General features: G+C 38.4%; 1 protein-coding gene across 3 annotated transcripts in view; it reads left to right on the top strand.

Moving 5' to 3' along the window:
• ARID1B (AT-rich interaction domain 1B) overlaps positions 1-17,286 on the top strand; it is a 408,409-nt gene that overhangs the window by 85,909 nt on the left and 305,214 nt on the right. The window contains exon 4 of one of the 3 annotated variants that reach the window (XM_065889252.1): positions 10,597-10,620. The exons of the other annotated variants lie outside the window; for them this stretch is intronic. Within the exon in view, the coding sequence (XP_065745324.1) occupies positions 10,597-10,620 (24 nt within the window). The remainder of the gene's footprint in view (positions 1-10,596; positions 10,621-17,286) is intronic. 3 annotated transcript variants of the gene reach the window in all.

The raw sequence follows: 17,286 nt of genomic DNA, 5'->3' as shown, positions 1-17,286 counted from the left end.
TAGAATATACTTCTCGAGTACACATGGAACATCCTCCAGGATAGATCACATCTTGGGTCACAAATCAAGCCTCAGTAAATTTAAGAAAGTTGAAATCATATCAAGCATCTCTTCTGACCACAGCACTATGAGATTGGAAATCAGTTACAGGAAAAGAATGTAAAAAACACAAGTATATGGAGGCTAAACAGTGCACTACTAAATAACCAAGAGATCACTGAAGAAATCAAAGTAGAAATTAAAAAATACATAGAAACAACTGAAGTGAAAACACGAAGACCGAAAACCTATGGGATGCAGCAAAAGCAGTTCTGAGAGGGAAGTTTATAGCAATTCAGTCTCACCTCAAGAAACAAGAAAAATCTCAAATAAACAATCTAACACTACACTTAAAACAACTAGAGAAAGAAGAACAAAGAAAACCCAAAGTCAGTAGAAGGAAAGAAATCATAAAGATCAGGGCAGAAATAAATGAAATAGAAAGGAAGAAAACAATAGCAAAGATCAATAAAACTAAAAGCTGGTTCTTTGAGAAGATAAACAAAATAGATAAACCCTTAACCAGACTCATCAAGAAAAAAAGGGAGAGGTCACAAATCAATAAAATTAGAAATGAAAAAGGAGAAATCACAACTGACATTGCAGAAATACAAAGGATTGTAAGAGAGTACTACAAACAACTATATGCCAATAAAATGGACAACCACGAAGAAATGGACAAATTCTTGGAAAAGTACAATTTCCCAAGACTGAACCAGGAAGAATTAGAAAATATAAACAGACCTATCACAAGTAATGAAATTGAAGCTGTAATTAAAAATCTTCCAACAAACAAAAGTCCAGGACCAGATGGCTTCACAGGTGAATTCTATCAAACATTTAGAGGAGAGCTAACACTGATCCTTCTCAAACTCTTCCAAAAAATTGCAGAGGGAGAAACACTCCCAAATTCATTCTACGAAGCCACTATCACCCTGATACCAAAACCAGAAAAAGATATCACAAAAAAAGAAAATTATGGACCTATATCACTGATGAACATAGATGCAAAAATCCTGAACAAAATACTAGCAAACAGAATCCAAAAGCACATTAAAAGGATCATACACCATGATCAAGTGGTATTTATCCCAGGGATGTAAGGATTCTTCAATATATGCAAATCAATCAGTGTGATACACCACACTAACAAATTAAGGAATAAGAACCATATGATCATCTCAACAGATGCAGAAAAAACTTTTGACAAAATTCAACACTGATTTATCATAAAAACACTCCAGATAAGGGTCATAGAGGGAACCTACCTCAACATAATAAAGGCCATATACGACAAACCCACAGCCAACATCATGCTCAGTGGTGAAAAACTGAAAGCATTTCCTCTAAGATCAGGAACAAGACAAGGAGGTCCACTCTCACCACTACTACTCATCATAGTTTTGGAAGTCCTAGCCATGGCAATCAGAGAAGAAAAAGAAATAAAAGTAGTACAAGTTGGAAAAGAAGTAAAACTGTCACTGTTTGCAGATGACATGATACTATACATAGAGAATCCTAATGTGCCACCGGAAAACTACTAGAGCTAATTAAGAAATTCGGTAAGGTTGCAGGATACAGAATTAATGCACAGAAATCTCTGGCATTCCTATACACTAATGATGAAAAATCTGAAAGGGAAATTAAGGTAACAGTCCCATTTACCATTGCAAAAAAAGAATAAAAATACCTAGGAATAAACCTGCCTAAGGAGGCAAAAGACTTTTACTCAGAAAACTATAAAACACTGATGAAAGAAATCAAAGGTGACATAAACAGATGGAGAAATATACCATGTTCTTGGATTGGAAGAATCAATATTGTGAAAATGACCATACTACCCAAATCAATCTACACATTCAATGCAATCCCTATCAAACTACCAATGGCATTCTTCACAGCATTAGAACAAAAATTTTACAATTCGTATGAAAACGCAAAAGACCCCGAATAGCCAAAGCAATCTTGAGAAAGAAAAATGGAGCTGGAGGAATCAGGCTACCCAACTTCAAACTATACCACAAAGCTACAGTAGTCGGGACAGTATAGTACTGGCGCAAAAACAGAAATATAGACCAGTGGAACAGGATAGAAAGCCCAGAGATAAACTCACACACATATGGTCACCTAATTTACCACAAAGGAGGCAAGAGCATACAGTGGAGAAAAGACAGCGTCTTCAATAAGTGGTGCTGGGAAAACTGGACAGCTGCATTTAAAAGAATGAAATTAGAACACTCTCTAACACCATATGTAAAAATAAACTCCAAATGGATTAAAGACCTAAATGTAAGACCAGACACTATAAAACTCTTAGAGCAAAACATGGGAGAAACACTCTTTGACATAAACTACAGCAAGATCTTTTTGACCCACCTCCTAGGGTAACGGAAATAAAAGCCAAAATAAACAGATGGGACCAGCAAAGGAAACCGTAAACCAGACAAAAAGACAACCCTCAGAATGGGAGAAAACATTTGCAAATGAAACAAGACAAAGGATTAATCTCCAAAATATACAAATAGCTTATGCAGCTCAATATCAAAAAAAACAAACAATCCAGTTAAAAAATGGGCAGAAGACCGAAATAGACATTTCATGAGGGAAGACATACAGATGGCCAAGAGGCACATGAAAAGATGCTCAACATCACTAATCATTAGAGAAATGCAAATCAAAACTACAGTGAGGTACCACCTCACACCAGTCAGAATGGCCACTATCAAAAAATCTGGAAACAATAAATGCTGGCAAGGGTGTGGTGAAAAGGGAAGCCTCCAGCACTGTTGGTGGGAATGTAAATTGATACAGCCACTATGGAGAGCAGTATGGAGATTCCTTAAAAAACTAAAAATAGAACTACCGTATGACCCTGCAGTCCCACTACTGGGCATATACCCTGAGAAAACCACAATTCAAAAAGAGTCATGTACCAAAATGTTCATTGCAGCACTATTTGCAATACCCAGGACATGGAACCAAATTAAATGTCCATCGACATATGAATGGATAAAGAAGATGTGGCACATATATACAATGGAATATTACTCAGCCATAAAAAGCAACGAAATTGAGTTATTTGTAGTGAGGTGGATGGACCTAGAGTCTGTCATACAGAGTGAAGTAAGTCAGAAAGAGAAAAACAAATACCGTATGGCAACACATACACATGGAATCAAAAAAAAAAAAAACGTTCTGAAAAACGTAGGGGCAGGACAGGAATAAAGATGCAGACATAGAGAATGGAGTTGACACGGGGATGGGGAAGGGTAAGCTGGGACGAAGTGAGAGAGTGGCATGGACATATATACGCTACCAAATGTAAAATAGCTAGTGGGAAGCAGCCACATAGCACAGGGAGATCAGCTCGGTGCTTTGTGATGACCTAGAGGGGTGGGATAGGGAGGGTGGGAGGGAGGCTCAAGAGGGAGGGGATATGGGGACATGTGTATGCATATGGCTGATTCAGTTTGTTGTACAACAGAAACTAACACAGTATTGTGAAGCAATTATACTCCAATAAAGATCTAGTAAAAAAAAAAAAAAAAAAAAAGACCCCAGAGAGCTCCTTTTTCCTTTTTACCACGCGAGAACACAGCGAAAATATGGTTGTCTATGAACCAGGAAGTGGGCTCTCACCAGATATCAAATCTACCGGTGCTTTGGCTTGACTGTGAGAAATAACTTACTGTTGTTTATAAGCCACCTGGTTTATGGTATTACTGTTATAGCTTGAAGAGGTTAAGACAGAAATCTATATGGAAGGTAAACTAGGTAGGGCATGGAGATTGATTATATTGAGGTACAAAGGTGTAGGATGGGAGAGGAGGAGTGTTGGATGATCCAGATTCCCTGGTTTGAGTGGAAGAGAAGATTTTGGGACCATTAACCCAGAGCCTGAATACAGAAGGAGAGTCAAGTTTTGAGAAGGTGGGTGATGAGTCTGATTTTGGATATATTGAGTTTGGGGTGATTGTGTTCATTGTATATAGTGAGGATAGTAGAGAGATTATATTGGATTTCTTTTTTCCTTTAAGAATCTTAAATGTATTCATTCCACTTTCATAAACTTTCCTCTGAAATATATTTTACAGATGGGAAAGTTGAAGCAATTAAAATATTAAGTGACTTAACCAAAAGTATAAAATAGGAAGTGGAACCTAGGTTTATGAATACCCCAGTTTTGTGATATAATTACATATAGTAATTACCAAAAATGTGTTTTAAATTGTTAATGGATAAGTGAATCATTTTGACCTCGTGATTCTGCACACAGCCCCTGAGCGTTTTGGTTGCTCACTGAACCTCTCTGAGCCCTGGGCTCCTCATCTGCAGAACTGGATGCGTATGGGGCGTGAAGACGGGAGAAGAGATTCTGTGACCTCTTAGATCCTTTCAAGCTCAAACATTCTGTGTTTCTAGACTTTCATTGCCATCATCTTCAATTTTTCTTTGAAGTAACTAAAATAATAGTGTTCCACCCCAACAGATGATTTATTTTCTATCTTCTTTTTCTTCAAGTAGAGAGTGGAAAAATTATGTCTGTAGAACACAGTAGTCTAGAAATGTCTTGTGAGAACTAGTTCCATATTTTCTTAAAATTAATCTTTTCCCTCATAGCAAAGCCTCATGTACTTTAAAGTAATTGAAAGGGCTGCAGGGTATACTGGGAATTGTAGTTTTCCACTTCTTTGTGTTCTGAAGGTTAATAATCTTGCAGCCCTCTGAGGGAGATAAGGAGAGGACGCTCTCTGACAAATTGTTATCTTGTCTTTCAGAAGTGTGCTCTGAGCAGTGAGTGTACCCTCAACGCCTCCCCTGGGCTTTTAGCTTAATTCTAAGTAATGGTAATATAGAAAGGATGGCTTTTAAATTTGTTTGGCGTATGATACTGTACATCTTTTCCACTGGTGTCTTTAATCTTTTAGCCTAGTTTTTTAAAAGTTTTTATTTGTATCAGGGTTACAGATGTAAATGGTTTACAAAGTCAGTGGTTCTACAATATTTGCCATCAAAAGCAGTAGTAGCTGCCCTCATTCCCCCATTTCCCTTCCCCAGAGGCAGCTACTTTGAGCTCTGCTAGCTGATTCTTCCAGGATGCCTCCGTATTTTTGAATAATGTACTTGAATTACTACTTTCAGTTTTAAGATTTATCTGTTGATTTCTCCTGCAAGATGACCTTTTAATTCCCTTTTCTTACCATGTCCTCACCACAAGCATGAATCCTTCATATCAGCTCATCCTGCCAGTATGGTTGTGTTATGATTTTGATTTGATCACTGTTCTGTTTACGTTATTGAGACTGGGGAAACTGTTCAGAAATGAGCTGTGTAGTAAACTACTATTTTCCTTTTCTACACAGTTCTTTGTTTTTCTTAGAGTTAATAATCGATTTTTCTTTAATTTTCTACATGTACTTATCACTCCATTTAAAAGTTTTTATCAGTAACAATTGTCCATTTTTGTTGTAAGATGTTCAGATCCAACAGGTATATTATCAATTTTATCTTCTAGAGATATCTCTGCTAGAACCTCTACCTTATACCAATCTCTCAGGGTACCCTCTGTGTCTAATGCACACTTGTTATCCAGGGTCTCCCTTTACTGTCATCATGGAGTTTCCCTCCACCTCTTTGGATCTTTGGCTTCCTAGATTCTGTATCTTTTTCATTTTGGTGAAGCCCGTCCTCCAGCAGCTTTCTCGAGATGTTTCAGGGAAGTAAAATTTAAGATCTTGCATTCTGAAAACGTCTTCATTTTACCCTCATACATGACTTAAAGATTGACTGAGAATAGAATTCTGGAAATCATTCTCCTTCAGAATTTTGAAACAGTTGCTCACCTGTCATTTAGCTCCCAGTGCTGTGGTTCTGAAGTCTGAAGCCATTCTTCTTGCTTCCTGATTCTCTGTAGATACTCTCTCCACGCCCTAATGTCTGTGGGGCCTTCTTTTCCCCCAGTGTCCTTAAGTTTCATCTGGGTCCCTTTTTATTCCACTGCCCTGTGCATTCCTTTCAGTCATGGAAAGTTGAATTACTTCTTTGATCTCCCTTCCCTCCTTTTTACTCTTCTCCCTTTCTAGAACTTTTTTCATCTGATATTGGACTTATTGGACTTCTTATTTTCTTATCTTTCCTACTATTTTCTATATCATTTTCTTTTTGTTACCATTTCTGGAAGAGTTCTTCATTCCTTTGTATTTTTAATTTCTAAGGCTCTTTCTAGTCCTCTGAGTCCCTCCCTTCCTCCCTCCCTTTTTCCTCCTGTTTCCCATTTCTTCCTTTTCATTTCCTAATTCATTTTTGTTTTGTTTTAATAGAATTCTGTTTTTGTTTCATGGTGTTTTCTTTCATCTCTTTGAGATATTAATGATTGTACTCTGTTTTGCAGCATTTCATTGTCTTCTAGTTCTTTTTTTTTTTTTGCTTGTTTTGGTCTCTAGTTCATGTTGAAGGTTTTCCTCAGCTATCAGTAATCCTTGGTTGTCTGAATGCCTTGGCAGGGCTTGCTGACCATCAGTTCTACTGTGGGGCACCTGGTAGGCTGTTGAGGGGAATTTGGGATACCCCTTCTCCTACCCCAGTACATAGTTAGATCTTTCCTATTGGTCTGGCCTCAGATTTACCAAGGGAAGGGTACTGTTTGGCAGGGTTGTATGAGGGTATCTCAACGTTCAGTAGATATTGCTGTAGTACTGCTCCAACAATGGTTCTGGAACCACTCTTTGTCCTCTTCTGGGAGTACTCTGGGCTTCTGTTAGGTTGAGGGAAGTGCTGTGCTTATTCGGAGAGGTGCTGCTTCTTAGTCAACTTTTAACTATTCCTCCTTGTTTTAGGCACCGTCTTACTCCCCCTCTTGCCCTGCCCCCGTCCCCCCCCCAGCACACCACCCCTTTGCTCTCAGAGGTATCTGGTACCACCAGTTTCTGAGTCTTGTGAAGATTCTGCCTTGTCGACTGTGTTGGCTCAGTTAGTTACTACTTGTCCATCTGTTTTTGCATTCACAGTTTTGTTGCTGTTCCTATTCTTGTGAGTTTGTTTTATAAAAACAAACGAACAAAAAAACAAATGAAAAGCAAACTGTACTGTTGATTTTGTTTTTAGGAGAGGATGACACTAGATGTTAGCATTGAATCTGCCATGTTTATCCAGAATCTCTCTGTAGGTTATAAATATGTACATTTAATTTGTAGGTCTGACCCAAGTGTGCTACTTTATAAATATCTTTGTAATTTATGTGAATATGTACATAACTGTGGGTTACAGTCTGTCCAGTACATAAACAGAATTGTCATAGACATTAAAATGTAATTAACAGCTACAAGAACTGTCTACACTCTGTGATCTCTTGTGAGTGGTTTATACTATTTGCAAGTTAAATGCAGTTGATTTTGCAAGCATCATGGAAGTCACTTCATTTAAATGTGGTTTCGTGCATTTTATTTTCTGTACAGACATCTGAAAATGACTTGTGACCATGGTCTTCCCCTGTACATGAATAGCCCATTCAGTGTGGCCTGGCACAGTGCTCACTTGCTATAATGATATTTGTTTCTGATGTACCTGGGTGCTACCATTGTATCATTATAACATTAGGATAAATATTTAGGATCTAAACATAATATGACGAAGAATTGACTTTAGAGAGCAGAAATGCTGCAAAGCTTTAAGACAAAGCAAAGCAAAATAATAAATATTCACACACCAAACCATTCAGGACTGTAAATGATGTCTTTAGAAATAGAATCTAGAGAAAACTTTTAATTTCACTTTTTAAATATGGTATTTTCTGTTTTATCAGTGTGAAATTGAAAGGTTTTTGAAGAGGAATTCAGCAAAATCATTATAAAAGAGATGACAGACTGGTGAAGACTAGTGATTATTGGAATATCAAATTTTACTCAGGGTATCTAATTTTAACTGGTTTAACTGGTTGAGGGAGAGACATATGATGGTTTATAAAACTTTTCTGATTTAAACAATAAATTTAGCCTTTTCTCCTTGAATGCATTAAATTATCTATGTTATCAATTGAGATTTTTAATTTCATTTTAATTGATGTACTTTGTATATACTGTGTATGTATTTTTTTCAAGAAGAATTTGAAGATTTGGAAATCCATATTCAAATTTGTTTCAGAGTGGCCAAATTCTCAGATTTCATAATTTTAGCTTTTTTTCTGAATGATAATTCTTACAAAGACAAGAGACTGGAAAAAAATCTTTGCGTTTTTCTTATAGGTCATCTTCTTCCTTTGGTATAATTCATTCATCTTCCATTGCTTCAGCATCTGGCTATAAAAAGTGAATAATAGTATTTATTTGAAATTTGTACTACATTTTTGGACGAAAAATCTCTATTATTAGAAGATAAACATTGAGGAGCACAACTGTCCTATAAATATTAATGAAATTTTATACTCAAATTAATTTTTAAGCTGTTACTCTGCACGAATTTGATTTATCTGAAAATAGAAAATTAAAGAAGGAAAGTGATGTATATTAACTACTCCAAGGGGTTGGGGCATATAAAGATCTAATTTTATGCTATTTTTCTTTGCATTAATTTAGTAGGCTTGCAGGCATGCCAAGAGTCAGATAATATGTGAAGAGATGGATTTGTCTAGAGTGAACTATAAAGTGAATTTCTTTGTATTAAATTATATGTGCCCATTGAAATTCTTTAAAAAAAAAAAGTGATGCATTCCTATGGGGGAAAATTGGTTCTGAGAACTAGTAGGAAACTCATACTTAAGAACTTTAGACATCTGTTAAAAATGCATATTTAAATATCTTTTCCAATATTCATTGTACAAGATAGAGCAGTTGATAATTATAGATATTACTGATTTCCCTGGTGAATGTTCCCTACACAGCAGGGACCAAGGGGAGTGGGACAGCGGCGGAGGGCAGCCAGTCTGGTTGTTGTCTGCTTTTTCGTCTTCTTGCTGGTCCGGTTGGGTCAGGACTCTGCTTCTCCTGTCATTCCTACTTGCTTTCTTCATTCCAGACAGTTCTAGCTCTGTAACATCATGGATTACAGTGTCTGAAGAAGTTGAAAAGCCAGTGGCTGAAATGCCTACTCATGGCCTTGCCTTGTAAGTGGAGATGACCATCCTGCATTCTGTTGGGTGATAATGGGAGAGGCTGGAGAGGGCTGCCGGTTTCACTGGGAATTTCAGTAAATCTCCCTTCTTTCTCCCAACTACATGCATTTATCATAGGATAGCAAGTCCCCATTCTGAGCCCCACTCCTGGCTTGCGTTAAGAGACAGGACTGTGGCAGGGAGTTCCAGCTGGCATTCTGATGGTTGTTTATAGCTAGACCCTGCCTGACCCTGAACGCAGTGCATCCAGCCTGGTGCCAGAGGCCAAGGACATCTGGAAACGTCCTAACTTCAGGGCTTATGATAACGTGGAGTAAACATATTTGCCATTAAACAAATTATCTAGGTTAAATTTCATTCATTGTCTTTTATATATCGGTAGTTTAAAAGGTTTCTTGTGCTTTAGTGGCTACGTATTGAAGAGCTTGCTTTGAACTAAATCCTGTCAAAGACTGTGTGGTAACAGTTATTACGATGGGAAAAGTGTGGATTCCGTGTTTTGCCGGGAAAAAGAGAAGTACTTTTCAAGCAGTACTTAAAATGGTAGCGTATATCTTCATAAACTGGGAAAAGAGCTGCTAAGGATATTATATTTGAACATTTTACATATGTTTAAATGTTTCAAAAAATTGTGTCACATTGGACTCTAGACCCAGAGTTAGAATATTTTACTAAACCTCACTTTCTTGTGACAGTATTTAGTGATGATTCTCTATTCAAAAATTCCCTAATAACATCTCACAAACAACCGTAATAAGTCTGAACCTGTTTTATATTTGTGATTTTCATTCTTGTTTTGTGATACCTAGGACCTTTGGGTTTCCTAGCATTATATCTGAAAGGGCTTTAGTGCTTATCTCATTAAGTTTTGTAACTCTAATTTAAGTGGTTTTTTTCACTTGTCATTAATCTGGAAAAAGGAAAGACACCCGTTGATGGAGAGGTATAAGCAGATTTGAAACGAAGCCCGCTTTCATAGTTTCTTCTGTATTGTGCAGTCTTTGTTTCTTATAAATACCCATATAAACTATAGTCTGTGGTGTAGAAGAGTGAAACTTCTGGAGAGCAGGGCTTAGTCACCTCCTGTGTTTATCAGCACCTAGCTGGTGTAGTGCCCGACATGTAGGAGATGATAAATGTTTGTTAAGTGAAGCTGTAACAGAATGTCAAGGGAACCCCCTGAATGGTCTTGCTTACTTATGTAATGGACAGTCTAAAAAATGGTCCTCGATAGACTAGAAATCAAATTTCTTGCATAATCCTCTTGAACACTGTATATCGTGTAGTGGAGAAGGCCTGATAGAGATGGGGAACTAAGATTTTCTTGGAGTGGGTAAGTTGCTCAAGGTCACCTGATTACGGGACAGAGCCACCGTTAGAGTCCTGCTCTGACTGACTCCAGCCACACTGTTGTCCGTAACTACTTTATCCTACTTTTGTGAATTTGTAAGTGCTGTGTGGAAGGACGTATTCTGGTTTGAGAGTATCTTTTTCTTCTTACATGCTCTCTCTGTAGGGAGAGCCAGCATGTCTGCAGTCTTCCCTCTGTGGCGTGAGGTTATGGGAGCCTCACCACGGGGGTGTAGTGTCCTATGTATGACGATGCCAGTACCTTCCAGGGCCACTTGAGACTGACTGGACTCAGTAGGGGTTACAGGAGCAGTCACTTCTTTTTTCCACTCTTGAGGAATCACTGTGTGCTTTTTTTCTGATGGCTTCTTGGTGTTTGAATGGTTTATGTATTCTTGAAGGCTTAAGTTTTTCTGTTTTTATTCATGTTTTTAGATTTGAAAAAATAACGAAGGAATAAATGCTTATATAATATGGTATCAAGACATATATGATACCAGAGTGCTGTATTAGGGGGAGGGTGGAGTGGAGTCTGTGGAATAAAATAAACCTGGATTTAAGCAACAGGTGCGTGATCTAGAGCAAGCTGCTTAAATAGTCAATGCCCTCCTTATTAAAAGAGAGTTGTAATTACTAAATGAGATTTTGTGTGAAAAAGCCGGTAGTCTCGGACCCAGCACTAAGGGCCTAAGAAACGTTCCTTCCTCCATTTCATCCTTTCTTGGAGTCATAGCTGATCTGATTAACACATCATTTCTTAGTCTGTCTTGTTTCATGGCTTGATAAACACTCCTTGATCATTTTCATTCAGCAAGATAGAGCCTTCTCAGAGACTGGTAAGGGGAAATAGGTATTTAGGAAATAACAAGACCACTGAATGCTTCCTCCCTGTGACAGTCTCACTGTTGATGTTCCATGAACCTGCTGCTGTGGTTGTCCTTACACATTCTCTTGTTTCTCGGCTCTTTGTTTTTCTACATGCTGTTTCTTTTTTTTTTTTTTTTTTGTGGTACGCAGGCCTCTCACTGTTGTGGCCTCTCCTGTTGCGGAGCACAGGCTCCGGACACGCAGGCTCAGCGGCCATGGCTCACCGGCCCAGCCGCTCCGCGGCATGTGGGATCTTCCCGGACCAGGGCACGAACCCGCGTCCCCTACATCGGCAGGTGGACTCTCAACCACTGCGCCGCCAGGGAAGCCCTTACATGCTGTGTCTTGACTGGAGCTCCCACCCATCTACCCAGTTATACTGTGTGATGGGTGGTCCCTTCTGCTCCAAGACTTCTCTGCTCAGTGAAGCCTTTACTTTCCCTTCTTCTGCCACTCTTTCCATGACTGCAGCCTGAGCTCCAGTGTGGCCATGTTCACAGTTGGCAGTTAGTGTTTCTTTTTTTTCCTCCTCCCTCTGTGGTACTTTATTTCCCACCCCCAACTTTATTGAGGAATAATTGACACATAGAATTGTATTTATCAAAAGTGTTCAGTATGATGGTTTGGTATACATATACGTTGTGGAATAATTACCAAGATCAAAATAATTAACACATTCATCACTCTCACATAGTTAGCTTTTTTTTTTTCCGTGAGGACATTTAAGATCTATTCTCAGCAGCTTTCAACTCTACAAAACCATATTATTAACTGTAGTCACCATACTGAACATTAGCTCCTCAGAATTCTTTCTTATAACTGAAAGTGTGTACACTTTGTATATTTCCTCATTTCTCCCTACCCTAACCCCTGGCAATCACCATTCTCTTCTGTTTCTGTGAAGTTGGCTTTTTTTGTTTTTTCTTTTTTTTAAGGTTCCACATAAGTGATACCATATAGTATTTGTCTTTGTCTTCCAGGTTCATCCATGTTGTCACAAATGGCAGGATTTCCTACTTTTTAATGGCTGAATAATATTCCTCTCTCTGTGTGTGATTTTCTTTATCCATTCATTCATGAAAGGACATTTAGGCTGTTTCCGTATCTCGGCTATTGTGAATAAAGCTTCAGTGGACGTGGGGGTGCAGATCCTCTTCAAGATCCTGATTTCATTTTCTTCAGATGTGTACCCAGCAGAGGAATTGCTGGATTATATGGTAGTTCTCTTCTTAACTTTTTGAGGAAAACTCCATACCGTTTTCCATAATGGCTGTACTAATTTACATTCCCGCCAGCAGTTACCAGGGTTCCCTTTTCTCAATATCCTTGCCAACATTTGATATCTTTTTTTTTTCTTCAAATAATAGCCATCCTAACAATTGTGAGGTGATATTGTGGTTTTGATTTGCATTTCCCTGATGATTGGTGATGTTGAGCACCTTTTTACCTACTTATTGGCCATTTGTATGTCTTCTTTGGGAAAATGCCTATTCAGGTCCTTTGCACCTTTTAAAAATTGGATTATTTGCTTTTTTGCTGTTGAGTTGAATGAGGCCTTTACATATTTTGGATATTAACCCCTTATCAAATATATGGTTTGCAAATATTTTCTCTAATTTTGTAGGTTGCCTTTCAAATTTATTGTTTTATTTTGCTTTTTTGCTCTGCAGAAGCCATTTAGTTTGATGGAGTCTCACTTATTTATTTTTGACTTTGTTGCCTTTGCTTTTGGTGTCTTAGCCAAGAACCAGTGTCAAGAAGCTTTTCCCCCTTTGTTTTCTTCAACGAGTTTCATGGTATCAGGTTTTACATTTAAGTCTTTAATCCATTTTGAGTTAATTTTTGTGTTTGTTATAAGGTATGGGTTCACTTTCATCTTTTGCACATGGATATCCAGTTTGGCCAACACCATTTACTGAAGAAACTATCCTTTACCCATTGTGTGTTCTTGACATTCTTGTCAAAAATTACTTGACTGTATATGCATGGGTTTATTTCTGGGCTCTATATTCTATTCCGCTGGTCTATGTGCCTGTTTTTATGGCAATACCATGCTGTTTTGATTACTACAGCTTTGCAGCATAGTTTGAAATCAGGAAATATGATGCTCCCAGCTTCGTTTCTCTTTCTCAAGATTGCTTTGGCTGTTTGAGGTGTTTTGTGGTTGCATACAAAGTTTAGGGTATTTTTTTCTATTTCTGTGGAAAACGCCATTGAAATTTTGTTTCCGTCTAACTGCATCAGAAGCCAGGGTGCATGGCTTTTCTTGTTTTTGTTCCTGACACCTCACACAATGCCTTACAAATAGGAGGGCTTCAGGGAAAGTGTTTGACTAAATGGGGCCAGGGCACAAATTTTGGTATTCATGTAAAATTAACTTGTAGATTAATGATTAGAAAATTCTGGTTTAGGCCACTTGTATAAAATTTTCTATCACTATAATTGTGTAATGGTTCAACTCACATACTGATATATAAGTTCAAGGTAAGTAGTTTCTTTTCTCTTAGAAAACATCCTTCTTGTGAAGAAATTATACTTTGAGGGGAAGGTAACTAATACTAGTCTATTTTTACTGCTTTAAACGTAAATTTAGGCATGTATATTTTTGTGACCTTTGGTGTAAAATTTAGAGACTGATTTTTGAAAGGGGAAAACAGTATTTCCCAGGGTAGGTGAAAATACGAATATATGTCATTGAAGATCCAGAACCATTTATTTGAAATCTATAAACCATCTGCTTTGGTAGAGTCTGTGTCTTTACAGTTGGTTCGTGGGTTAGAGCTATAATATACAATGCAAATTATTTAGCAGATGAACTGGAATCTTGTACAGTGCTTTTACGGTAATACTTCAAGCACTTTGAGGATTTTTCTTTCTTTAAAAATAAATTTATTTATTTATTTATTTAATTTATTTTGGCTCTGTTGGGTCTTCGTTGCTGCACGGGCTTTCTCTAGTTGCAGCGAGCGGGGGCTACTCTTCGTTGCAGTGCGCCGGCTTCTCATTGCGGTGGCTTCTCTTGTTGTGGAACACGGGCTCTAGGCACGTGGGCTTCAGTAGTTGTGGCTTGTGGGCTCTAGAGCCCAGGCTCAGTAGTTGTGGCACACGGGCTTAGTTGCTCCCTGGCATGTGGGATCTTCCCGGCCCAGGGCTTGAACCTGAGTCCCCTGCATTGGCAGGCGGATTCTTAACCACTGTGCCACCAGGGAAGCCCGAGGATTTTTCTTAATTTAGATGTGTTTGCCTGATGTATCCTGAAGGATAAGCCTGGTTTTCCATCCTCTTGTCTCTGTACAGCCCCTTTGTTGATAGTCTTAGGCCTCAGTTAGCTTCAGCTATCCCCTTGAGGCCATGACTCACCTACTCCCATCTCCAGGCTTGCCTTTTCAACTGCCTGCTAAGAAGTTGCCCAAGTCTCCTCAGAAACAGCTATTCCTCCCCCTGTTTATCTATTTCTCTAACAAAACCATGGTATTCTCAGTCCCATGGGGGTGATACCAAAGAGTCATATTTCATTTTGCCCTGGATTCTTATATTGGTTAACTTCTCAAGTTGAGTTCATTTTAATGTATTACAGTAGGAGCCCTGGCCCCAGGTATTCTAGATTTCTAGTCTGGCTTATTTATTTATTAGGTGTGTGATGTTCAAATCACTCACCTAGGTAGCCTTGCTCTCCTTATCTATAAAGTAAGGATGATGCCCTCTACCTCATCAGGTTGTTGAGAGAGTGAAGCGACATGGCCCAGGGCCTAGCATATAGGTCCAGTGACCAGCATATAGTAGACCTTCAGATTGGAATTCCATCTCCCACTCCTGTCACTTGTTAGATAATTCTTTGAGAGTTATTCCACGCACAGGAACTCTCTGTGCTAGCCCATCCCTTCATCTTCTTCCATCCTTGTCTCTCTTTCCCCTTCTTACACATACCCTGCCTTCTTAAATATGCCCCACACTTTATTTATTTATTTATTTGTTTGGCTGCACTGGGTCTTAGTTGTGGCCCGTGGGATGTTTAGTTGCAGCATGCAGGATCTAGTTTCCTGACCAGGGATTGAACCTCGGCCCCCTGCATTGGGAGCCTTAACCACTGGACCAACAGGGAAGTCCCTGCCCCATACCTTTTATTGTGCCATTAGTATTATTTTTTAATTTCTTTCTTTATTTTTTACACAGCAGGTTCTTTTTAGTGTATACATGTCAATCCCAATCTCCCAGTTCATCCCACGCCCCACCCACCCTGTTTTCCCCCCTTGGTGTCCATACGTTTGTTCTCTACATCTGTGTCTCCATTTCTGCCTTGCAGACCGGTTCATCTGTACCATTTTTCTAGATTCCACATATATGCGTTAATATACGATATTTGTCTTTCTCTTTCTGACTTACTTTACTCTGTATGACAGTCTCTAGGTCCATCCACATCTCTACAAATGACCCAATTTCGTTCCTTTTTATGGCTGAGTAATATTCCACTGTGTATATGTACCACATCTTTTTTCATCCATTCATCTGTCGATGGGCATTTAATAGAGCTGCAGTGAACATTGGGGTGCATGTGTCTTTCTGAATTATGGTTTTCTCAGGGTATATGCCCAGTAGTGGGATTGTTGGGTCCTATGGTAATTCTATTTTTAGTTTTTTAAGGAACCTCCATATTGTTCTCCATAGTGGCTGTATCAATTTACATTCCTACCAGCAGTGCAAGAGGGTTCCCTTTTCTCCACACCATCTCCAGCATTTGTTGTTTGTAGATTTTCTGAGGAAGTTCATTTTAACCGGTGTGAGGTGATACCTCATTGTAGTTTTGATTTGCATTTCTTTAATAATTAGTGATGTTGAGCAGCTTTTCGTGTGCCCCTTGGCCATCTGTATGTCCTCTTTGGAGAAATGTCTATTTAGGTCTTCTGCCCATTTCTTGCTTGGGTTGTTTGTTTTTTTAATATTGAGCTGCATGAGCTGTTTATATATTTTGGAGATTAATCCTTTGTCTGTTGATTCATTTGTGTATATTTTCTCCCATTCTGAGGGTCTTTTTGTCTTGTTTATAGTTTCCTTTGCTGTGCAAAAGCTTTTGAGTTTCATTAAGTCCCATTTGTTTATTTTTGTTTTTATTTCCATTACTCTAGGAGGTGGGTCAAAAAAGATCTTGCTGTGATTTATGTCAGTGTTCTTCCTATGTTTTCCGCTAAGAGTTTTGTAGTGTCTGGCCTTACATTTAGGTCTTTAATCCATTTTGAGTTTCTTTTTGTGTATGGTGTTAGGGAGTGTTCTAATTTCATTCTTTCAACTGTAACTGTCCAGTTTTCCCAGCACCACTTATTGAAGAGGTTGTCTTTTCTCCATTGTATATCCTTGCCTCTTTTGTTATAGATTAGTTGACCATAGGTGCATGAGTTTATCTCTGGGCTTTCTATCCTGTTCCATTTTTTTGTATTTTCTGTTTTTGTGCCAGTACCATATTGTCTTGATTACTGTAGCTTTGTAGTGTAGTCTGAAGTCAGGGAGCCTGATTCCTCCAACTCCGTTTTTCTTTCTCAAGATTGCTGTAGCTATTCAGGGTCTTTTGTGTCTCCATACACATTTAAAATTTTTTTGGTTCTAGTTCTGTAAAAAATGCCATTGGTAATTTGGTAGGGATTGCATTGAATCTGTAGATTGTTTTGGGTAGTATGGTCATTTTCACAATATTGTTTCTTCCAATCCAAGAACATGGTATATCCCTCCATCTGTTTGTGTCATCTTTGATTTCTTTCATTAGTGTCTTATAGTTTTCTGAGTACAGGTCTTTTACCTCCTTTGGCAGGTTTATTCCTAGGTATTTTATTCTTTGTGTTGCATTGCTGAATGGGATTGTTTCCTTAATTTCTCTTTCTGATCTTTCGTTGTCAGTGTATAGGAATGCAAGAGATTTCTGTGCATTAATTTTG

Source organism: Phocoena phocoena, chromosome 12 (assembly GCF_963924675.1).
Source record: "Phocoena phocoena chromosome 12, mPhoPho1.1, whole genome shotgun sequence".
Taxonomy (NCBI): domain Eukaryota; kingdom Metazoa; phylum Chordata; class Mammalia; order Artiodactyla; family Phocoenidae; genus Phocoena; species Phocoena phocoena.
Note: the sequence above shows the minus strand (reverse complement) of the source record. Positions and strands in the feature narration are given on the sequence as shown.